The 23137-nt window shown below is 44.3% G+C and overlaps 1 protein-coding gene across 1 annotated transcript in view; it reads left to right on the top strand.

Annotated features, from left to right (window-relative positions):
* LOC132818165 (pleckstrin homology domain-containing family G member 3-like) overlaps positions 1–23137 on the top strand; it is a 192761-nt gene that overhangs the window by 106467 nt on the left and 63157 nt on the right. Inside the window, exon 5 of the mRNA XM_060828944.1 lies at positions 10798–11255. Coding sequence (XP_060684927.1) covers positions 10798–11255 — 458 coding nt within the window. The remainder of the gene's footprint in view (positions 1–10797; positions 11256–23137) is intronic.

The raw sequence follows: 23137 nt of genomic DNA, 5'->3' as shown, positions 1-23137 counted from the left end.
CGTGTCTGCGTGGGTTTCCTCCCACAGTCCAAAGATGTGTGGGTCAGGTGAATTGGCCACCTGGGGCCATAGCTATGCTAAATTGCCCGTAGAGTTAGGTAAGGGGTAAATGTAGGGGTATGGGTGGGTTGCGCTTCGGCGGGTCAGTGTGGACTTGTTGGGCCGAAGGGCCTGTTTCCACACTGTAAGTAATCTAAAAACTATGCTCATCCAACAGCCACTGTCTTCCATGTTCCAATGTGGTGATAGCAAGTTGGTAATAAGGGGGAAGGGGCCGCTGGGCAGATTGGCCTGGGTTATTGAGTCCTGTCACATTGATCCATTTCAGCAAACCATCAGAGATCAGAATGCAAACCAGAGACCTTTTCTACGTTAGTATTTTCCATCTGTTTATCCACCGAGTTGAGGATGTGGATTGTCAGGAAGGGGCACAGAATCCCAAGAATAAATATTTTATGTACTGCTTTTGTGGATACGATTTTCCAAGGGGAAATGGTCAGGTCAGTAGAGACAGGTACTATGTTGCAATTTCTGATTTAAATACACCTGTCCAAAGCAGTCAGGGTCACCTGTGGGGATGTCTAAGGTCAGGCTTCCTTGCTGTAGCCACATCCATTGAGCATAGTCATTACAGGCTCGGGTGAGGTTCCAGGAAGGGAAGAGGGCAGAGGTTGGTAGTGCTTCGAATTAGTGAGGTGCTGGAAAGTGGAATGTTGACAGTCTGTGGTTGTTTCAGGAACAGGTCTTCATACGAGATGGATGTTGTTGTGAATCTGCCTTTGAACGTATGCTTTTATGCCAATGGGGAAATGTTGCTTCTGATGCCCTGTACTGAGCTGGGTGAGTTAGTATGTGTACCGAATGGTGCCTCGTACTGAATTTGCTTTGTATTGCACAGCAGGCACAATGGGCCGAATGACCACCTCTGCGCTGTACAGGCAGTTCTTCCAGAGCGTGTTGGTTATATTCCTATGCAACCCAGCGCTATACAGAAACGTGCCATACAAATAACATTTAAAGTGTTGGTGATGCATTCGCGCTACAGCCAACACGTTTTAAAAGTTTGCACTTAAAAAGCAGCATTCCCGATTCATCAGTCATGTTACAGCAAATTTGCATTGATGAAATGTGTGTTATAGACATACAGGTCGTTCTGCTATCTTGTGCAGTGTACCACACACTCCTTAGAATGAGCATGATAGCATATTGATTTATGTTACTGGATCAGATCACCAGTGTGTGTATTTTCAAATAGCAGCAGGCACTTTGAGAACATCAGTTCAATTCACTATAAACCATAAATTGATATTTAAAAAGCTTGACTCAATAAAAGTAACCACGAGGCTGGTAGATTGTCATAACAATCACACATCTGTTGTCCTAATCCAGTGTGGCTGCCTTCCCTAGACCCCCCGCAAGCCTGGTGGATATTTTACTGCAGCCTGTAGATAGCTGATGCAAGTACTGCTCACCACGAAAGGGAACTGCCATGTTTAACATGCCCTCCCTCGTACATCTATGAGATGCATTGCAGCAACTCATCAAAGCTCATTAGATAGCACCGTCCAAACCTGCAAACTCTCCCATCTAGAAAGAGACGCTAATAGGTATACAGGAACACTATAAGTTGCCGTCCACGCCGTTCACTATCCTGATTTAGAAATATAGCTTCGTTCCTTCAGTGTGGCTGGGTCAAAATCCTGGAACTGCCTCCGTAATGGCATTGTGGGAAGGTCCATACTGTATAGACTGCAGTGGTTCAAGAAGACAGCTTGCCACCATCTTCTCAAGGGCAATGAGAGCTGGGTGAGAAATATAGGACTGGCCAATGGCGCTCACATTTCCTGGTAGAATTTTTACAAAAATTGATAGTGCTGTCAAATTGCTGCTGGTATGTGCGTTTCTAATCTGACAAGAACTGGATGTGCACCAGCCCTCAGGAATTGGAAATTATCCCTCTGCTGGTATTTGTGTAGGAATCTCCTCCCCCTGCACAATGGTGAGAGCTGGTGTGTATACTTCGTAACCTGCTAGGAGCTGATATGCTATGTCGAGATGGGTACAGGTATCCTGATGCTGAGAGTGGTGCACATGCACTAGTCCTGGTATGAGTTAGGGGTTGGCTGGATGATGCATAATAATGGCAACAGGGCATGTTCGATTCCCTGTGGTCCTCTGGGACTATGCTGACTTTACCTTACTTAGCCATCTCTGGAAATTGGCACATGTACTAGCCCTCTGTCTAATGGAAGCTAGTTTGTACTGGCGGTCCCAGGTTACAGAGAAGTTTTATTCCTGAGCACATTTGTAAGTTGATTTGTTACACAATGAAACACAATACAGTGCAATATAAATTAGCCATTGATAAGCACAAGTGAATGCTTGCATGTCAGATCCTTAAAATTAATAGTTAGTATGGGATGTCATGCGTAAGTATGAGTTTTTGTAAGTCAGATGTTCCTAGACTGGGGACAGCCTGTACTGGTACCTTGAGGAGAGTATAGTGTTGCACTGATCCTGGGATGCCTGGCTGAAGTGTCCGTCCCCACTGGGAATTAGAGTGTTAGGAAGTGTCTGTCTGGATCAGGGACAGCTATTGAAACCGGCCTAGTGTCTGTTCAGTTCAGTATAAAGAGCAACTTGTTTATCCACACACACAGGCTCAGTTGTGTACTGTAGCCCTAGTCTTATTTGACTGATTATCATATCAGTGTTTGTTTTTATTTTGAATTGGTTCCCCTTTCTTTTTTTTTCCCTTTATGGGGGGGGGGCCAATTTTTTTCAAAGTCCTGACTGAATGCCAAATTCACTCTTTAGTCAAAGGTACTCTCGTGAGCTGACCCCACTCCCGTCCTCTTCGATGCATTGGCCGTGAAAAAGAAGGGGCTAGTGAGAAAGATAGGGGTCGGGTCTTTCTGAGACCGGCCCATGCTGGTCTTTAGGCTTTTCCATCCACTCCGCTTTATTTGAAACTCATTTCCCTATCTCCCTGTTTCCGCGCTGTAAATTCCTGTCTAATTCTATGTACGTAATCCTGAGACCTTGGCATCCAAAACATCATTTTGCTTCCACATTCTTCAACCAGCTGCTGCTCCTCGGTAAAAATACCTCTGACTAAACTGACTCGTAATCATGCGCTGAGCAAACCCAAAATAAAACCTTCCCTTTTAAAACAGTGGCTCATCATCACGAAAGTGCACGTCTGATGTTTGTGGGTGGCCAGCTGCAGTGTTGGCAAGCCACCTCAATTATAGGTTTGCTGCCCAGACAGCAGCAGAACGTTAGGAGCTCAGGTCCCACACCAGAGGCTTGAATGCATAATCCAGGCTGGACACCCCAGTGCAATTGGGAAGGAGATGAGACATTAAACTGAGGCCCCCTTCTACTCCCTTGAGTGCATATACAGGACCCTGTGGCATCGTTTAGAAAGAACGATCTGCCCGACGTTTGTCCCTCAACCAACCTCCTGAAATAGCAGATCATCTGGCTCAGTAATTAGCACTGCTGCCTGACAGCACCAGGGTCCCGGGTTCGATTCCAGCCTTTGGCAACTGTCTGTGTGGAGTTTGAACATTCTCCCTGTGTCTGCGTGGGTTTCCTCCGGGTGCTGCAGTTTCGACCCACAGTCCAAAGATGTGCTGGTCAGGTGAATTGGCCATGTTAAATTGCCCATTGTGTTAGGTGCGTTTAGTCAGAGGGAATTGGTTTTGGGTGGGTTACTCATCGGAGGGTTGGTATGGACCGGTTGGGCCAAAGAGCCTGTTTCCACACTGTAAGGAATCTAATCTCATCTTTACAGGATCTTGCTGTGAATATCCCCTCCCCTGCTTCCTCTGTTATGGCTATGTTTCAGAAAACCCAATTGGCTGTAAAGCATTTCGGACACTGGGTTGAGTGTGTGTCAGTGTAAGTAAATACGATCTGTTGTCTCTAAAGCTACATTGTCTGTTTGCTGGTTTCCAGTCAGATGCTGTGTCATCTCCTAGCACGTGCCACAGCTCTGCCACTCCGTTGCTTGTTGGGACAGGGGTGATCTTGACTGTTCAAACAGGCTCCCGCTTGTCCTGAAAGGAGCCTTCAATTGAATTTCGTCACAGATACCCCGATTGCCTTCTGTATGCTTTGCCCACGTTGGAACACCATGTGCTGAGCTGAAGGTTTCTGACTGCTTGGGGATTTAGGCATGAATGGATTGTGTGGGCTTACCCAAGTGAGCCAAGGTTTGATACCCCTTTCTCTCTACCAAGTCCAGCGTTCTGAAGTGGCAGCTGATCTTGTCAATTTTCCCCCCATTCCAGAGCAAAGGAGCAGATTCCTTCCCTAAAGGACATTTAGTGAACCAGATGGGTATTTTTTCCAACAATTAACAATGGATTTGTGGTCATCATTGGATTCTTAATTCTAGACGTTTATTGAATTCGAATTCCACCATCTGCCGTGGCGGGATTCGAAGCCGGGATCCCAGAACATGACCTGGGTCTCTGGATTATCAGTCCAGTGGTAGTACCACTAGGTTACTGCTCCCCCCCCCCACCCCCCCTTCCCCGGTCCCCCAAATTAAAGAGCTGTTTACATCGTATCTAGGATATGCAGGCTATCTGGATTATGCAGGGGTTACCGGGATGGGGTAGTGAGGTGAATCTGTTTAGGATGTTCTTCGGAGAGTCGGTGTGGACTCAATGGGCCAAACACTTGCTTCCGCACTGTATAGATTCTACGATACATCCCTCCCCAACTCTGTGACCTCCTCCACTCCCAATGACCCGTGCCTGTCAGACCTGGGCCTTCTATATCTCCCCGATTTGGATCATGCTCCCATTGGAAGCCCTGCCTTCCATGGCCTGAGGTCCCAAGTTCCCTCTAGGCTTTCTGTCTCTACCTCTCTCTCTCATTCTTTCAGGTCCTTCTTGAAGCTATTCCCTTTACCAGGTTTTTGATGACCTCCTGACGTTCTGCAGTGTAACTTGGTGTCAAATTTCATTGTGTTAAAGGTGCTGCAAAGATGTAATTTTGACCATAACTTCAGACCTGGTATAGCACTGCTTCTCCTTGTGTCTCCCTGTCAGCAGTCACATGACATTTGGATCTAGGTTGCCTCCCTATTTAATGTCCCAACCTTACATACCTGATTGTGTATGCCTGAGGGAGAGAACTCGATGTACAGGCTGATTTCTTGCTGCTCCTGGATGCCTTGGAGCATTCCGGAATGAACAAAAATAATCCCATTAGGGAATTAAAAAGTTTGCACTTTGCCTTTTTTTTCATGGAAATATTGATGAAGTTATTTGAGACATACTTAAGAGGTTAGATGATAACGCCATCAGGATTGTAGTTTAGGGAAGCTTAGATATTTGACTTTTTACTGAGTTCAGCAAAGAGTTGAGTCATAGAGACATACAGCACGGAAACAAACCCTTCATTCCAACTCATCCACGCCGACTGGGTATCTTAACCTAATCTAGTCCCATTTGCCAGCACTTAGCCCATATCCCTCTAAACCCTTCCTATTCATATAGCCATCCAGATGCCTTTTAATTGCTGTAATTGTACCAGCCTCCACCACATCCTCTGGCAGCTCATTCCATACATGCACTACCTTCTGTGTGAAAAAGTTGCCACTTTGGTCCCTTTTAAGTCTTTTTTTTTTCCCCGTCACCCAAACCTATGCCCTCTAGCTCTGGACACTTTTTTTTTCTCCCCCAACCCCCATCCCAGGGAAAAGACCTTGTCTATTTACCCTATCCATGCCCCTCATGATTTTCTAAATCTATAGAGTCACCCTTCAACCTCCAACGCTCCAGGGAAAACAGCTCCAGCCTATTCAGCCTCTCCCTGTAGCTCAAACCCTCCAACTGTGGCAATGTCCTTGTAAATCTTTTCTGAACCCTTTCATGTTTCACAACATCCTTCTGATAGGAAGGAGACCAGAATTGCAGGCAATATTCCAAAGTGGCTTAACCAATGTCCTGGACAGTCGCAACATGACCTCCCAATTCCTGTACTCAATGCTCTGACCAATAAAGGAAAGCATACCAAACGCCGCTTTCACTATCCTACCTATCTGTGACTCTAATTTCAGGAGCTATGAACCTGCACTCCAAGGTCTCTTTGTTCAGCACCTTACCATTAAGTGTATAAGTCCTGCTCTACTGATTCTTAAAACAATATTTTCAATGTGGAATTCTCAAGCCTATTTTGGGATAATGTGGGTAATTTGAGACATATCATTAGACAATTTTTATAGGCTTTTTGAGGAACTGGTGCCATTGGAATATTTTCTGAAGCTAGAGCATCCTGCACATTTAGTGAGTCCAAGTGGAGACTAATTGATGATTAATCACCATAGTCAGTAATACCTCCTTTTATTGCTGCATAGTATGACACACTGATATTGTGAACTACATGGACCTTGCACCTCTCTCATCCAGCAGTTCTTATCTTCCAGTTCTGCCTCTTAGTTAAACAGAAGCCTCTCCAATTCTCTGGTAGCTATAAAGAGCAGGTTCGTGCTTCAAGTCTTTTGAATGAGGTAATAAACTGAGGGCCTCTTAGCTGGAGATAATAAATCGCTGTCCGGAAGTCGACCTGGGGAGCCGGGGGGGAGCTTTCTTGAGCGATCGGACCAGAATTCACCCTTTAATCACTGTCCCCACAGACAGATTTATCAGCTTGCTGTGTGCTGCCATGGTTGCAGAGAGATGAGAATTTTTATTGCGCAGCAAGTTATTATGATAAGGAATGCACCATCTGCAAGTGTGGTGGAGATGGAGATTGATTGGGAACTCTCGGAATTTAAATTGGTAACATACATTTGAAGAGGAAAGATTCATGGTCAACAAGGAGGGAGCAGGGCTATCTCCATCTATGGATTTGGCTAGCTGTTGTAAAGAACCTGGATCAGGTCAGTGGGCTATATGGCCTCCCACTTGTAAGATTCCAAGAGTGGACAGGACCTTCAGGGGAACTAGTCTCCACATCTGTGAAAAATGGTGCCAACCTCATACTGGGCACACATACCTTTGGAGGGCTTTCTGATTGCACAGCAACACTCTTCAGACGTTTTGGTTGAATCCATTTGGCTGTCAAAAGCCCTTTTCAACCTTCTACATATTAACAGACACCGATTTTTAATCAGGAGGGAGAAAGTGAGGACTGCAGATGCTGGAGATCAGAGTCGAGACTGTGGTGCTGGAAAACGTACAGCAGGTCAGGCAATATCTGAGGAGCAGGAGAATCAACATTTCGGGCATAAACCCTCCATCAGGAAGACTTTTTTTAATCGGTTAGGGAGTCTAGGGTTATGGGTCAAAGGCAGAAAAATGGAGCTGAGGGTATTCAGATCAACCATGATCTCATTGAATGGCAGAGCAGACATGATGGGCTGAATGGCCTGTTTCTGGTCCTACATCTCATATGGTCTAATAGTGTTAGATAAAGGAAAGAAGGCCTGCACATGCTCATAATTGAGAAAAATGGTAATTATGCACAGCAGTGGTTGATCAGAATGATGTACTTTCCTGGTCTCCCTGGGAAAGGAAAGATGTTGCGAAAATTTGAAAGGGTTCAGAAAATATTTTTAATCCTGCTGCTAGGACTGGAAGGCTTGAGCTAAAGGGAGAGGCTAAGTAGGCTGGGGCTGTTTTCACTGGAGCGCAGAGGCCATGGAGGGACCTTATATAGAGGTTTATAGAACCATGAGAAGCATAGATCTGGTGAATAGCAAAGGTTTTTATTCCCCCTACGGTGAGATTTAAGATGAGAGAGGCAACTTTTTCACACAGAGGGTGGTGCGTGTGTGGAATGAGTTGCCAGATGAAGTGGTGTAAGCTGATACAATTGCAACATTTAAAAGGCATCTGGATGAGTACGTGAGTAGGAAGGGTTTAGAGGGATATGGACCAAGTGCTGGCTAATGGAATAGATTAATTTAGGATATCTGGTCAGCGAGGACAGGTTAGACTGCTGTATGACTCTATGACCTTTGCCCATTCCTGACATGCCTACTCTCCTCAGCAACATCCTCCTTTCTTGGGTAGCGTTGCCAGGGCCTCCGAGCTTCTGATCCTAGCAATGGACTGGTGGTACCAGTTGGTCTGATAACCTTAATTGGACAATGGATCCATAGGGGATTGATTGGAAGCAGGACACATGGGAACATAGCCAGCCATTGTGGCTTTTTGGTGTCAATTATAATCAAACCCTTGTTTGCTTGCCACTTGAATCAGAGCATAAGAAATCGGAGTGGTAGGGGATCACTGGCAACTCGAACACTGCCCTGCCATCCAGTATGATCTTAGCTGGTCTTCAGTTTCAATTTCGCTTCTCCACGTGCTTGCTAGACGCTGTGATGCAGCTGCTCCTTTAACAAGGTTATGTTGTCCTTGGTATTTTTTTTCAGAGAGGCTGTAAAATACCCAGATTCTGAAAAGTCTGGGGTTGAAGGGTTTTAGGGCCAATTTGATAAGAGCCAACAGATACCACCTCAGGCAGAATGCTTTCAAGTTTTATAAAAAGCACTTGTACAATGAAGAGAGAGTGGCCAGTTTTCCCAGCTCAGCTTTTCTCTGGTTTGGTTTGGTTTTTTAGTAATGGTGTGGAAAAAGCTACTGGATCCAAAGAAGGAGGTCCAGGCTGGTACTGTCTCTCTCTGACTCCCATCCTGTAAGACCCTGTGTTTGATTTTATCTTTTCTGCTAAGGGGTGTTTATGGGGATTGTTGCAAGTATCATTAAGTTGGGATGATCTGTTGGGTTTTGGAGGGGTTAAGGTATTCTGTATTCTGCTTTCTGTTGATTGTGTGTTTCATTCAGGAATCTTGTAAATAAATTCAGTTTTGGTTAAAATTAAGTGATTTGATCAGCAGCATCTCTCCTAGAATACCCACTCTACACCTGCTTAAAACAACTAGCAATTAAGGTCTGGGCTATCTTCTTGAAATGCTTTGAGGGGTCTGGTCTGGTCCATAACAATGGCTTCACCCTCCGAGAAATCAAACATTTCTGTGTCCCAGCCTCGAATATCTCCTACAGCGGAGAATCCCAAAGATTCATGACTCTGAGGGAAGAGCTCTCATGACCAGCCCAAGTGCTCGGTCCCTTAGCTGAGCCTGTGCACTCCCCAACCAGTTCTGAATTACACAGCCAGCGCGCCTCTGTGTCTACCCTCTTTAGAATCAGTTCTAGGGTTTGCTCACTTTGTTTATATCCCTCACCTGTTTCCTTTTCCCCTTCCTGTCAATTTGTGTGGCAGGTTTCCCTGCTGCCTCCTGCTGATTGGTATGTCAGGAAGCACTTTTTCAGACAGAAATGTTGGTGGAAATCTGGACCACTCCAACCTCTCTCTTCCCACCACCATTGAGGTTGGGAGCTGGAGCAGTGGTGGGGGGGGACGGTACGGGTTGTCCATTGAGAACTGATTGGTAGATTTCCCTGAGACAACGCAAGCCAAACACTAAATACGCATCAGGAATAATCTAACAGAATAGTGCAACACAATAGAGGGGCTGAATGGCCTTCTCAACAACTCCACTGCAAGAAAGTACTAATGAAGCTCTGAAATAAAAAGGTTGGCATTTACATGGGGCATTTCATTGCCACTGGCCACTGGAAAAGCCAGCAAAGTGCTTGTGAGGTGTATCCTTGCTACTGTCAAAAAGAGTCCGGTAATGTTTGCAAGAGGGTAGTAGCAAGATCATCTATTTTTCTGTGTGTGTGTGTGTGTGTGTGTGTGTGTGTGTGTGAGAGTTTAGATTTGAGTGTTAAGCATCGATTTAGAATTCTTGAGTTAACTTTCCTAATCATCCATAGGAGTTTTCAGATTCACTTGGGCAGGCAAAAGGGGCAAAAATAGAATCTGGTCTGAAACCTCAGAGCTGGATGGAGATGATGATTATGGCTCAGTCTGTATGGCTTGTTGAGAGGTTGTTTCCCTCTGCGTTTCCCCTCCCCCCTCCACTGTAATCCCAAAGTAATCCTCCTAACTGGAACACCAGAAAAACGTGTTAAGGAGATCACTGCAAAGACTTTAATGAAGGACGTGTTTCCAAGTCAGAGACAAGGGGATTGACACCCGTCATCATACCTGATTATCAACAGCCTACCTGTTTTAATAAAGGCCTCCTTTTCCTTTCTTTTGTTCTTTTTGCTCAACTGTATTTTACGTTTTCTGTGGCTTGGGGAGCACTGAGGCAGAGTCCAATCCCGCAGAGTTGAGGCCTTTCCGTAGGCCAGAAGTCCCTAGTGTAATATTGACAGAGGCCTATACTACTGAAAGTACCATCTTTTTGAAAGATGCATTAAACTAAGGCCACGTCTCTCGGCTGTTTGTAGATACAACTAGGAGAAGATGGCCAGCATTTATCCCCCTCAAACTTTGTCACTTAAATCACAGGCTGCAGTGTCATTGTTGCTGTTTTCGGTGCGAATTGGCTGTCTTGTTTCCTACCTTTTATAAATGTGCCAACACTTCAGAAAGTACAGACTTGGCTCGGAAGTGTTTGGGAAGAAAAGACCGAATGAGCAAGCCTCTCATTTCGATGGTGCCTCCTGTGATCAATTTACAAAGAATTTTACAACTAGTCTAGGTACTTCTGAAGTGTGGTAATTGTTGTAGTGTGTGATTGGCATAAAGCTTTGAGGTTTGCTGATGGTCATACATTTAACATAATCTATGGCCTGTTCATGCACTCCCAGACTGCCTGTAAATGGAGTATCTCTGATTGCTCTCTCTAATGTCTCAAACCATATGTGAATGCAGAACTATAAAATGCTCTCCTTTTGTCTTTCTCACCTCTTCCAGAATCTCCGAGGACTTCTTCTGCCTCTTCTCTGAGCAGCCATGACAGGATGTCCACAATCACCACCTCCACCAGCTCCATGTCAGTCAACACAGACTGCTCGGACAACGAGCGCCCGGTGAGTGTCGGCTCATCGGGCTCCCTGCCGGATTGGCGTGGTGCTGCTGGGACCCCTCCCCTGGGCACCCAGACCCCAGAGGCTGGGCCCCCAGGGGAGGAGTGCATCCAGGTGGAGCTGACGCCCCCTCTGCGGGCGCTGAAGGCTGACCGAGTGTGCAACAACAACAACAACATTCAGGACCGGAGGAGCCCCGATGGCAGCTACCACCAGGTCCCTTTGTCTCCCATAGCGACCAGGGCCATGGCCCCCAACCCCAAGCTGTCGTACGTGGACAGGGTCGTCATGGAGATAATTGAAACTGAGCGGATGTATGTGCAGGACCTGCGGAGCATTGTTGAGGTGGGTGTGTGGTTGCCTTTCACTGTTTAATTTCACCGAACTCCATGTCAATGAGGTTAGAATTTTATAAACAAATCAGGATTAAAACCCAAAATGTATCAGGAGATAGGTTGTGGTTAACAATGGCATCTTACTTGGAAAACAAGTTTCTTCGTTACTGGGAAAAGTTGGGGCTGGTCATGGTAAGGCTAATGGCATTATTCTTCCACTGAACTGAGATGACAGGATGGGCTGAAAGGCCACCTCAGTGCTGTAAGATTCAAATGTGTCTCAAACCCCCTCAACACAAACCGAAGGATCCATCAACGGATTCCAGTTCACATTGGTCAGTGTTTGTTTCAGTCAGGCCATTGTGAAAGATTTCTTCAAACACACTAGCAAGCCATCTTCCTGGCTCAATCTTCACACTCTTACCTCAGGATTGTAAAGGCTTGGGTTCACGTCTTTTCTACCCCCTCGGGCAAACATAAAGGAATCAATAGCATTATTCCTTGGTGACCTGGACAGATTTTACTCTTTGTTTGTGATCTTGTGCTCTTATAAAAATGAGCAGGAGTAGACCATTCGGTCCATTGACCTTGCTCCACCATCCAATATGGTCACGGTTAATCTTGGGTTTCCTTTCTGGCTGCTCCTATTCTTCCTCAGAGAGAGAGAGGGATCAACAATTTGGTCTATCTCTGCCTTAAATGTATTCAACAATAGAGGATTCACAAACCTCTGGTGTAGAGAATTCTCAAGGTATACAATTCTTTGAAGCACCTAGTGTTAGGTGAAGGGGTAAATGTATGGGTGGGTTGCGCTTCAGCGGGTCAGTGTGGGCTTGTTGGGCCGAAGGGCCTATTTCCACACTGTAAGTAATCTAATCTAAGAGTTCACCCTGTGGCTCTGTAGTTGTTAATGCTGGGACTCCTATTGCTTTACCTCCGCTTTCTTTCCTTTGTGATTATGATTCTCTGTACAAGTGTCTGGGTTGAGTTTCTGCTGGTGTAGTTCCCTTATAGCTTGGTTCATACCTTGTTTCTGAGTACCATTTGATGTAATTTCTGAGTGATTGTATGTTGCACACCTCTTAAGTATTTTCTTTTCCATACTGCTTTACATACTGTGGCTGATTAGAGCCAGAGTTTTACACCAATGTGTCACTTTATACACCATCCACCATCTTATTGCCCACTCTCTATTATCTATTGATTGTTATTGCAGCTCCTGTGTGTCTTTTCCACAGTGCTTCATAACCATCAACAAATTTAGATACACTACTGGCTGTCTCTACGTCTAAGTCATTAATAGAAATTGTGAATAGCTGAATCTTGCAGCGCTGTCTTCAAACTTGAAAATGCCATGTTTATGCCCACACTGCTCCCTGTCTGTTATGCAGTCCTCTAATCATGCTAATATATATGCACCAACTCCATGAGCTCTTGGCATGTGTGCTAACCTTATTGAATGCCTTTTGGAAATCTGAGTGTGCAGCAGTGAAATCCTGATGACACCAATCCCAAGGGATCTGTCTATTTAGTTTTTTAGTTTACTTTATCCTTCATGGCATGTGGGCATGTCTGGCTAGGCAAGCGTTTACTTTCTGTTCCTAACTGCCCCAGAGAATGTAGCAGTGAGCTGTCGCCTTCAACCCCTACAGTGTAAGGACACCCACAGTGGTGTTAGGAAGGGTGTTCCAGGGTTTTGTGAAGGAATGCTGGTACATTTCCAAGTCAGGATGGTTTGTGATGTGGTGGGGAACTTGTAGATGATAGTCCTCCCGTATGTCTGCTGCCCCTTCGTTTCTGGGTGATAGAGGTCACAGTTTGGAAGGTGCTGTCGGAGGAATCTTGGTGAGTTATGGCAGGGAATCTTGAAGATGATACACACTATGCCACTGTGCATCATTGGTAAAAGGAGTTAATGTTGAAATAGTGATGGGCCGGCACTTGTGGGATCCTTTGTCCTGAATGGTGTCCAGCTGTTGTTGGAGCTGAACTTGTCAGGTGAGTGGGAAGTATTCCACCGCATTCTGAAGATTCCCGATCTCAATCCTGGCCTAGGATGTGGATAATGAGTTACTCTACACGTTATTCACAGCCTCTGATCTGTTCTTGTAGCCACTGTATTTATATAGCTGGTCCAGTTCAGTGTTTGGTCAATGTAACCTCCCAGGAAGGTGGTAGTGGAGGTTTTGGTGATTGTAATGCCATTGAATGTCGAGAGGTGATGGTTAGATTTCTGCTTATTCAAGATGGTCATTGCCTAGTAATTCTATGGCGCAGAAGTTACTTGTCACATGTTAGTCCAAGCCTAAGTGTTGTCCAGTTCTTGATATAAATGGGCACAAACTGTCTGTTTGTCTTAGGAGTTGAGAATGATGTTGAAGATTATGCAGTCATCAGTGAACTCTATATTTCTTTCCTGTATTTTGTCTCATCATTGTTTGCAATCTGGCCTACAACAGCAAGCTTGTAGATGGAGTTAGAATAGCATTTCAGTCTCAGGATGGAGGTACGGTCAATGATGAAGCAGCTGAAGGTGGTTGGGTCAAGGACTGTACTCTGAGAAAGTCCAGCATTTGATGGTCTGAATCTTTAACAATCACAATGGTCTTTCTTTGTGCCAGGTATGACTCCAGTCAGTGCAGAGGCTTCCCTGTGATTCCAGTTGACACCAGCTTGCTCGGGTTTTTCAATGGCAAACTTGATCAAGTACTGACTTAATGCTAAGGGAAGTTTGAGACAGCGAGAGGGTATCATGTAACCTAGTTTGTCAAAAGAAGTGTAAGATGGAAACAGAGAACATGGGAAAAATGTCTTTGTTAATCGATTTGTTCACAACTTACAACACACTGACCTTGCAAAAGGCATTAAAAATGTTTGCCCGGAATTAACTCTGGAAATATTTATAATGATGTCTGACAAGCTTGTACAAGTTCAGCTAATCCAGAGTTACCAGCATGAAATTTTGACTCATTTGTGATCTAATTATTCTTTTGTTGATGTGTGGGTGTGAGCCCCTGTAATGTGAGTTGATGCTGAATGGTGACGAGCATTAAATTTGTTCAAATGTTATTTACGGTTGCAGCTGGAGATCTGAACCCAGATTTGTTTGTGGGAAGATCTATTAAGAGCTTGTGGACAATATAGCTCCAGTACTTTCTGTTCCTAGAGCACTTTCTATGCACTGACTGCATGGGAGGACATGTGACATTACTGTGACAGCCAACAAGTATGGACATAGTGTCTGTCATATTGGGAGCAGCTTTGTATGGATTGTTTCAGGAACTTCATATCTATTAATTTTGTGGATATCTAGATTTTCTTTATAAATATGTCAGTAAAGGGAAAGTTGAACATTTCCTCTTAACAAGGTATTTCTTGGAATAGTGGGGCTAAAGAAAGAATCCTTCCATCTTGGTCATAACAGGACCAACACTGTATGAGAAAAGTACCAAACCTGAAACAACAAATTTCATCGATGTGTCAGTACAAATTTGTGTAATACATGGGTCAACAGCTCGGATTATACTCCTTACTCCATCCCTGGTGATAGGTCTGTTACCAGTGATTCTTCACACGCTCATTTTGGTTTGATTTATTATTGTCGCATCTACCTAGGTATTGTGAAACATTTTATTTGTGTGCAGTAGAGGTAGATCACACCATACAAAATGCATTACGGTAATAAAACAAAGCAAGGAATACAATGGTACAGCTGCAGAGAAGGTGTATAAAGAGGGAAGTCAACATTAAATTTAAAATTTGAGAGTTCCATTCAAAAGCTTACTAACAACAGGGAATAAGTCATTCTTGAATTTTTTGGTATGTGTTTAAGTTTTTGTATCATCTTCAGTCTGAGAGAAGAGGTTGGAAGAGAGTATAACCGGGGTAGGACGGGTCTTTGATCATCTTGGCTGCCTTTCCAAGGCAGTGAGCAGTATAGATGGAGTCAGTGGATGAGAGGTTGGCTTGGGCTGGACTGGGCTGTGTTCACAGCTCTGTAGTTCCTTACGGTCTTGAGCAGAGCATATCAAACCATGATGCATCTGGATAGAATGCTTACTATGGTGCATCTATGAAAATTGGTACGAGTCTTTCTGGCCATGTTGAATTTTCTTAGCCTCCTGAGGAGGTAGAGGCGATGTTGTGCTTTCTTGACCATAACATTAATGTGAGTAGACCAGGACAAATTGTTGGTGACCATTACTTGATGCTTTTGGTCATCTCCACCTCAGTACTGTTAGTGCAGGCAGGGGCTTTCCCTTTACTTTGCTTCCTGAAGTCAATGACCAGCTCTTTTATTTTGCTGACATTGAGGAAGAGATTGTTATCTTTGCACCAGGCCACTGAGCACTCTATTCTGTATTCTGTCTTTGTCATTGTTTGAGGTCTGTCCTACAACTGTGGTGTCATCAGCAACTTGCAAACGGAGTTAGGATGGAATTCGGCCACAAAGTCTTGAGTGTGTAGGGGGAACAGTAAGTCCTTAGTATGTAGCTTTGCAGGGCACAGCTGCATACCTTTCTGCTCTAATACAATCTAGGTTTTAACTGCACCTTAGGGGAATGTTGCAATGTCACAAGTGGTAAGATTCCAAGCACCCATCTTTTCATTTACTGAAACCATAGGGATTTTGAGGTTGGATGCTTTGGGATTTATAGACAATGACTCGATCAGGTTCAGAAACCCTATTTCTGTCCCTGATTGACTTTTTCTTAAAAACACCACCTCCTCTTTAATAAAAAGCAAAGTACTGTTGATTCTGGAGATCTGATCGAAGAGCAAAACGTACTGTAGTAACTCAGCAAGGTTGGCAGATTCAGTGGAGAGAGAAACAAAGTTAACACTTTGAGTCCAATATGAATCTTTAGAAGCATTTACCTTTTTAGATGGTTTCTGCATGAAGTTTCCCAGACAGGGTCGACCTCTTGCAAACCTGTCCAGGAATTCACAAAGCCCTTCCTGATGAAGGGCTCTGGCCCGAAACGTCGAATTTCCTGTTCCTTGGATGCTGCCTAACCTGCTGTGCTTTAACCAGCGACACATTTTCAGCTCAGGAATTCACAAACCCAGCCACAAATAAGCAATAATAATAGAAGCTTTTACACTCAGTGGAGTTGAAAAATGTGTTGCTGGAAAAGCTCTGCAGGTCAGGCAGCATCCAAGGAGTAGGAGAATCGACGTTTCGGGCATAAGCCTTTCTTCAGGACTCAGTGGAGTGTCACTTTCTGCAGTTTAAATGTCCGGCAGACACATTGACAGCTACTGAGTGAGCATATAGGGTAAGTGAAGTGGTTAAGTGTCAACTCCGAGGGTTTTGTTAGATTAGATTACTTACAGTGTGGAAACAGGTCCTTCGGCCCAACAAGTCCAAACCGACCTGCTGAAACGCAACCCATCCAAGACCCATTCCCCAACATTTACCCCTTCACCTAACTCTACAGGCAATTTAGCATGGCCAGTTCACCTAACCTGCACGTCTTTGGACTGTGGGAGGAAACCGGAGCACCTGGAGGAAACCCACACAGACACTGGGAGAATGTGCAAACTCCACACAGTCAGTCACCTGAGGCGGGAATTGAACCCGGGTCTCTGGCGCTGTGAGGCAGCAGTGCTAACCACTGTGCCACCGTACCGCCCATTGTGTTGGAGGCATATGTTTTTTGAGTGGGGGAGAGGTCTTAGTTACGTACAAGCTAGAGCAGATTTGTGTATCCTGCAAATTTTCCGAGGTCACCCTCAAGCTTAAGTGAGACTGAAGTCTCTGACTTTTCCACTGGTTCTGGAAGTTTCCTTTCTTTTCAGGTAGTTCTCTTGGAGTCAGCTGCTTCAGGAGTTCTGCAAGCTCAGCCTGACATTCCAACGGATCAAACCTTCACCCATTCACTTCTCCTTGCTCTAATTCCAAAGTTCCCACTTTTACTGAATGGATCAAATTGCTTCCTGTTCCTTCCCATTGTAGAGATTTCCAATGGACTAAACCCCTTCTGATTCTTCTCAAATTGAGGAGGACAAGATGTATAATTACCCAGTTGGGTATTTCTCTCTGTTCATTTTTTGCACACCATCCAAACATTTTATATACCTAGAATTAAGCTTTAATCCAGCTTTTGTCTTAGGGGTCTTAGATCAAAACTAATGGGGGAAGGTGAGATTGCATCAATATTCTGTGGGTAACTCAGTCGTTACAACAATGAAGAGAACAAGAGTGTGCCTTAATATAGCACATTTCTTTACAGTCAAGTTAAGTATACTTGAAATAATCAATTTGATTAGATTTCCCACAGTGTGGAAACGGGCCGTTAAGTCCAACAAGTCCACACTGACCCTTTTCAGAGTAACCCACCCCCCCCCCTCCTCTGACTAATGCACCTAACAACTAGGGACAATTTAGCATAGCCAATTCCCCTGACCTGCGGGAGGAAACCCATGCAGACACTGGGAGAATGTGCAAACTCCACACAGACAGTTGCCCAAGGCTGGAATCGAACCTGGGACCTTGGTGCTGTGAGGCAGCACTGCTAACCATTGAACCACCATGCCACCTTTTAACAGCTATAAACGATAGCCAGATAATCATGTTCTTTGAAGGTTATGTATGAGCCAGGACCCAGGGGAACTCTCTTGCATTTCTTTCAAATACTAATTGGTCTCTTGAGTCCATTTGGTTAAATATTGGTAAAATTTTTAAAATTGGTTAAATATCTCCCCTGAGAGATGGCCCCTCTGACAGTATAGCTTTCCCTCTGTGTACTGCACTGGAGTGCCAAGTGAGACTGTGGGCACTGGGTCTCTAGGCTTGGAGCTGTTCTAGAACACATATCCCTGACTCGGGCAGGAGCATCACCATGACAAACAGCTAGACCCTGACCCCATATCTATGTGGGGATTACTTCCTGCTCCGGCTTGAACCAGACAATGAGTACTTTTGGAAATTTCTAAGATCACTTTAAAGTCCAGAAGATCACTTTAAAACTGATACCCATTGTCACTGACTTTGTTTTATCATGAGATATGTGTTCTGTTACTGTGATTTAAAGTTTTCTTGAATACTCTCCATAGTGTTGGTATTTACCCTTCAGAAAAAGGCATAAACTCTAACTTGATCTTTGATATAAAAAGCTGTAGTAAGACTGATTCTTTTAACTCTATCTGATTTCTCAAATATTGTGCAAATACTTGAAGGCAGTGGCATTTACTATATTCTGTTGAGGTTATTAGTTTGCATCAGGAACACGGCCTAATAGTTTAGATTGGCAATGCCCTTTGGACCTTTGTTTAAACAAAGACTTCATTATATAGAGAGCGATACAGTACGTCGGACAGGAATGCACCTTGGAGAGGGCGCAGAGGAGATTTTGAGAATTTGTTGAGAGGATTGAGAATCTGGTTTTATTCTCTCTGTGTGTAGGCTAAGGAAAGATTTGGAAGGGGCATTCGAAACGATGAAGATCTTGATAGTTTCCCCTTCCTTATTCTATGTTCACTGACCAAAAAGTTGGGAAACAGCAAAATAGACACAAATTAAATATTGAAAGCGTGGAGAGGTTTTCTTTATATGCAGTGAGTTGTAATTGAAATGCAACACTGGAAAGGGTGGTGCAGACAGGTTCAATAACAACTTACAAAGTGTCATTGGATAGATGCTGGAGAGTGAATATGAGCGAAGAACAGGTAAGAGTGGTGTAGTTCCTTATAAGGTTGACCCAAATGGAATGGACCAAATGCCTCTCGTGCTGCATCTTCCTACAACTGTCCCAGAGTATTCCCTGTCAAGACTCCAGTCCACAAACCTCTCTTGACTGTTGTGTTCTTCGTCCAATTTCCTTTTTCTGACCCCTGCAGATCCACATTGTTGCAGCAGCCCCGAGAGTCACCCCTGGTGGCTCAGAAATATCCCTGAAAATGGTAGATCATTGCAAGGGGGGGGGAGGTAATGGCCTGATGGTATTATCACTAGCCTGTTAATCCAAACTGGTAATCCATCCTGTTAATGTTCTGCGGATCCAGGTTCAAATCCTACTATGGTAGATATGGAATTTGAATTCTATTTTAAAAAAAAATCTGGAGTTGGGAGTCTATTGATGACTCCAATGTCAATTGTTGGAAAAACCTTTCTAGTTTGCTAATATCCTTGAGGGAAGGAAACTACCATCTTTACCTGACCTGGCCTATGTGTGATTCTGGATCCACAGTAATATTGTTGACTCTTAACTACTTATACTAGGATGCACAATAAATGCTAACCTATCCAGCGATGTCTTCATCCCAAGAATGAATTTAAAAAAAGAGGACCTTGAACATAGCCAGGACAGTTACAATGGGCCAAATGGCCTCTTCTGAGCTGATATTTTCTCTGTTTTTCTAAAATGGAGGAGAGATGTGTAAAGAGAATGGTTTTACTCTGTGATTTGGAGTGAATCTACTCAGCAGTGTGAGAAGCGTCTTCTCCTATGAAGAGCTAAATGTGTCTCATCGTTTTTGGTACATTACATTCATGTTCCACCTAACTATCAACAATAGGTTGCCAGTCCTGGAACACTGACTCAGCCTTTGGAGAATCCCAGCAAAGAAATGGAAGGACCATATTTGTCAGTCAACCAAAAAGTTTCAGTCGGTGAAATGTAGCTGTAGTCATATGGTGAAATGTAGCAGGTGGTTTGTACAAAGCAAGATCTCACGTTGTGATAATGCCTAGAATCTACTTTAGCGGTTGGTTGCAAGATGGACATTGATCAGCACGACACTGCTTTTCTTCACAGCAGTGCCTCGAGATCATGCACATCCAACTCAGAGCCACATCTGAAATACATTACCTCCGGCAGTGCAATATTTTCCTGGTACTCCACTGGCAATTTTACCCTGAATTCCAGTCTCTGGAGTAAGACTTGAACCTATTACCTTTGACTCAGAGGTGCGACAGTGCTTTTCACGAGCCACAGTTGACTTGAGTGAGGAGTCAATGACTGAAATGAAAGCAGGTTGGCATACTGAGAGGTACATGAGCAAGAGCAGCAAATGTTCCTCGTCTTAACCATGAACTTTGAATCCTTGTGATACTGTGGTGACCTCCATGCATTTTCAAAGACACAAACACAATGGGATTGATTTAAGAGGAAACTGCCAGGGTCCATAGAACCCCTTGATGAGTAGCAACCATTGGGGTTGCAGTGGGGTGGAGCTGCCTGTGGTTGAAGTGAATTCTAAGCTCTCAGTCTGTTCCAGACATCCGTGTTTAAACATTAACACAACATGGTGAACTGGTGCCCCAGAGAGATGCAAATCATCCACAATCCCCAGGAAACCCCCCTCAAGCAATAGTGCCTTACCGCAAAGGTTATCAATTTTAATATTGTCCAGCCTTTGGCTGGCTGTGGGTTATTTTGCCTTTCGTAAAATTAGTTGGAGCTTTATATTTCTTCCCATGATGGATTGCATACATATTGAAGTGGTTCAAGTTGGGTGAGATTGTAATTGTACATTTGAACTGGGCCTCAATTTTGTCAAAATGTGTGCTAGGCCTAGCCAGCTCCACAAGTGAGAGGGGGGGGTTTGCGGTGAGAGAGATTGGGAGGTGCATCAGTATCTATGAAGGCTATCTGATCTACAGGACTTCCATGAGTCTTCAGGAGTTTTAGGTTCATCTCCATCTGGAGAAAAATCATAGGCATCTTCTTAATAAAACAAAAATTAATGTTTTTTTCAACGCATTTACTTTTGTTTGAGTTACGCCACCAATTCCTTTGAGGGTAATTAGAGATGGGCAACAAATGCTGTTTTTACCAGCAATGCTCCACATTTTGCAAACGCTTTCCAAGAAAAATACAAATATTGGAAAGGGGGGGGGGGGGGAGGAGAAGGAGGGGTGCGAGGGTGGAGATGCAGTGACAGGCAAAAATCATCTCATCTTCCCAACCGAGGGAAGGCAGTGCTCCATGCTGATGAACACTTTGGACAAGTGACGGCAAAGTCAGCGGGAGGCTGAGGTGGTCAGAGACGGGAGGTGGACTGGTGTCCAGGGATGTGCAGGCTATAGACCATGGGAAACACCGGGTTTCAGAGATAGTGTTGGGAGGTGGGGGTTGCGGGATGCTCTTCGGAGGGTCAGTGTGGACTCGATGGACCAGATGGACTGTTTCCACATTGTAGGGATTCTATGATAGGATCATGAGGTGACTTCAAGTGCACATTGGCAAACGCGAGTTGATATTGGGATTGAACGACTGAAAGCCTCCTCAGCTATGGGGGATGGGTATCAATTGGATTTGAGCAATTCATGGAGTATTGGCTAATGACCTACCACCTCTAATTTGGCTTTGAAGTAAAACTCACATCGGATTGGGATGTCATTGCTGTTTTACTAGGGGAGGACAGGGGTCGATTTTAACCTCACTCTTACATGTAACGGAGTTGCAGTGGGCAGACATTAGGACTGGAAATCTCAATGCAGCCATTAATATCAGTGATGTGGTGAGCGCCATTTTGAAAGAGGGGCTCATGTCAGGTGCTCAAAGCAGCACCTGTTTCAGACTAGTTTTAATAGTGAAAGCAGGTTTCAGTGGCTTTTAGGACGCTAACATCATCTTAGATATGAAATACTCTCCGCCTGTAAAGCGGATGTGAGGAGCATCAGATCAGTCATGATCCTATTGAATGAAGGCTTGAAGGGCCAAATGACCTACTCGTGTTCCTATGTCTTATCCTTTTTTTATGTGCTCGCTACCTCACACATTCCAGGCAATCGAGGCATGCCCAGTCGTGGTTTTAAAAAAAAATCAAATTTTCCTGATGATAGGCTTGGGTCGTGTTTGTAAATTTTCCAGAAGGCTATGCGGTGTAACTTTGCTTAGTCGTCTAAGTTTTGATCATTTCTGGCTTCTTCAAGTCAGAGAACTGATTTGCAGACTCAACATTTGACATTTGACAAGCTAACGTTTCCTTGCACATTCGTGATGGCTTGAAAACAAAGCCTGGTGGGATCGTAACTAATTTGTTGCCTCAGGGTCTCCAGTCACTCTCGGCACAATGCCCGTTCGGCTTACCTGGCTAAGGGCAGTACAGCTGTCATTTTTTAGTACCTGCCTCGATCAGGCATTGGAAGACCTGTTCTGAGACTTGGAGGCCAAGTTCCTGCTTGATATTTCTCCCTTGGTGTTCATTACGCAACACCTTGGTGTACGTGGATTTTACGCAGGTGTTATCTGTTTGACCTGAAATGAGCTGCTGCCTGTCGTATTTTTATTAAAAGCTGGTCAAAGAAGCAAATAATACCTTTGTATCTGACATTTTCAGATTCGCTCCTGAATACTAAGAAACCCCCCTCAGAATAGGAAGCAAATGGGAGTGCTCTTCTGCAATTAACACAGGCATAAATGGCACAGAAAGTGGCTGTTTGGCCTATTGAGTCCATGCACAGAATAGAAAACAACCGATTATTTAATTGGAAAGGGATTGCAGAACTCTTGAGACACTGAGAGATCTGGAACAAGAATCATAGGAAGTTTGTGTTCAGGTACTGTAATTAGGAAGGCAAATTAAATATTGCATTTATTGTGGGGGAATGGAATGCAATTTTGCTACAACTGTGTGGGGGTGTTGATGGGACCACATCTGAAGTACTATATGCAGTTTTGGTCTCCTTTTAAATAAATAAGAACATTAGAAGGAGTTCAGAGTGGTTTCACTTGACTGGTACCTGGGATTAGTAGTGGATCTGACAAGGAAACATTGCTGTATTCTTTTGGAGCTTAGAATATTGAGGTAATCTTTACTGAAACGTAGAAGGTCCTGACTAAGTGGTTGCTAAAGCGATGTTTCCCTTTCTGGGAGAGCCCAGAACTCTGGGACAAAATCAGAAATTTCTGGAAAATCTCAGCAGGTCTGGTAGTAGCCATG

The sequence above is a fragment of the Hemiscyllium ocellatum genome, chromosome 8, assembly GCF_020745735.1.
Source record: "Hemiscyllium ocellatum isolate sHemOce1 chromosome 8, sHemOce1.pat.X.cur, whole genome shotgun sequence".
Lineage (NCBI taxonomy): Eukaryota > Metazoa > Chordata > Chondrichthyes > Orectolobiformes > Hemiscylliidae > Hemiscyllium > Hemiscyllium ocellatum.
Note: the sequence above shows the minus strand (reverse complement) of the source record. Positions and strands in the feature narration are given on the sequence as shown.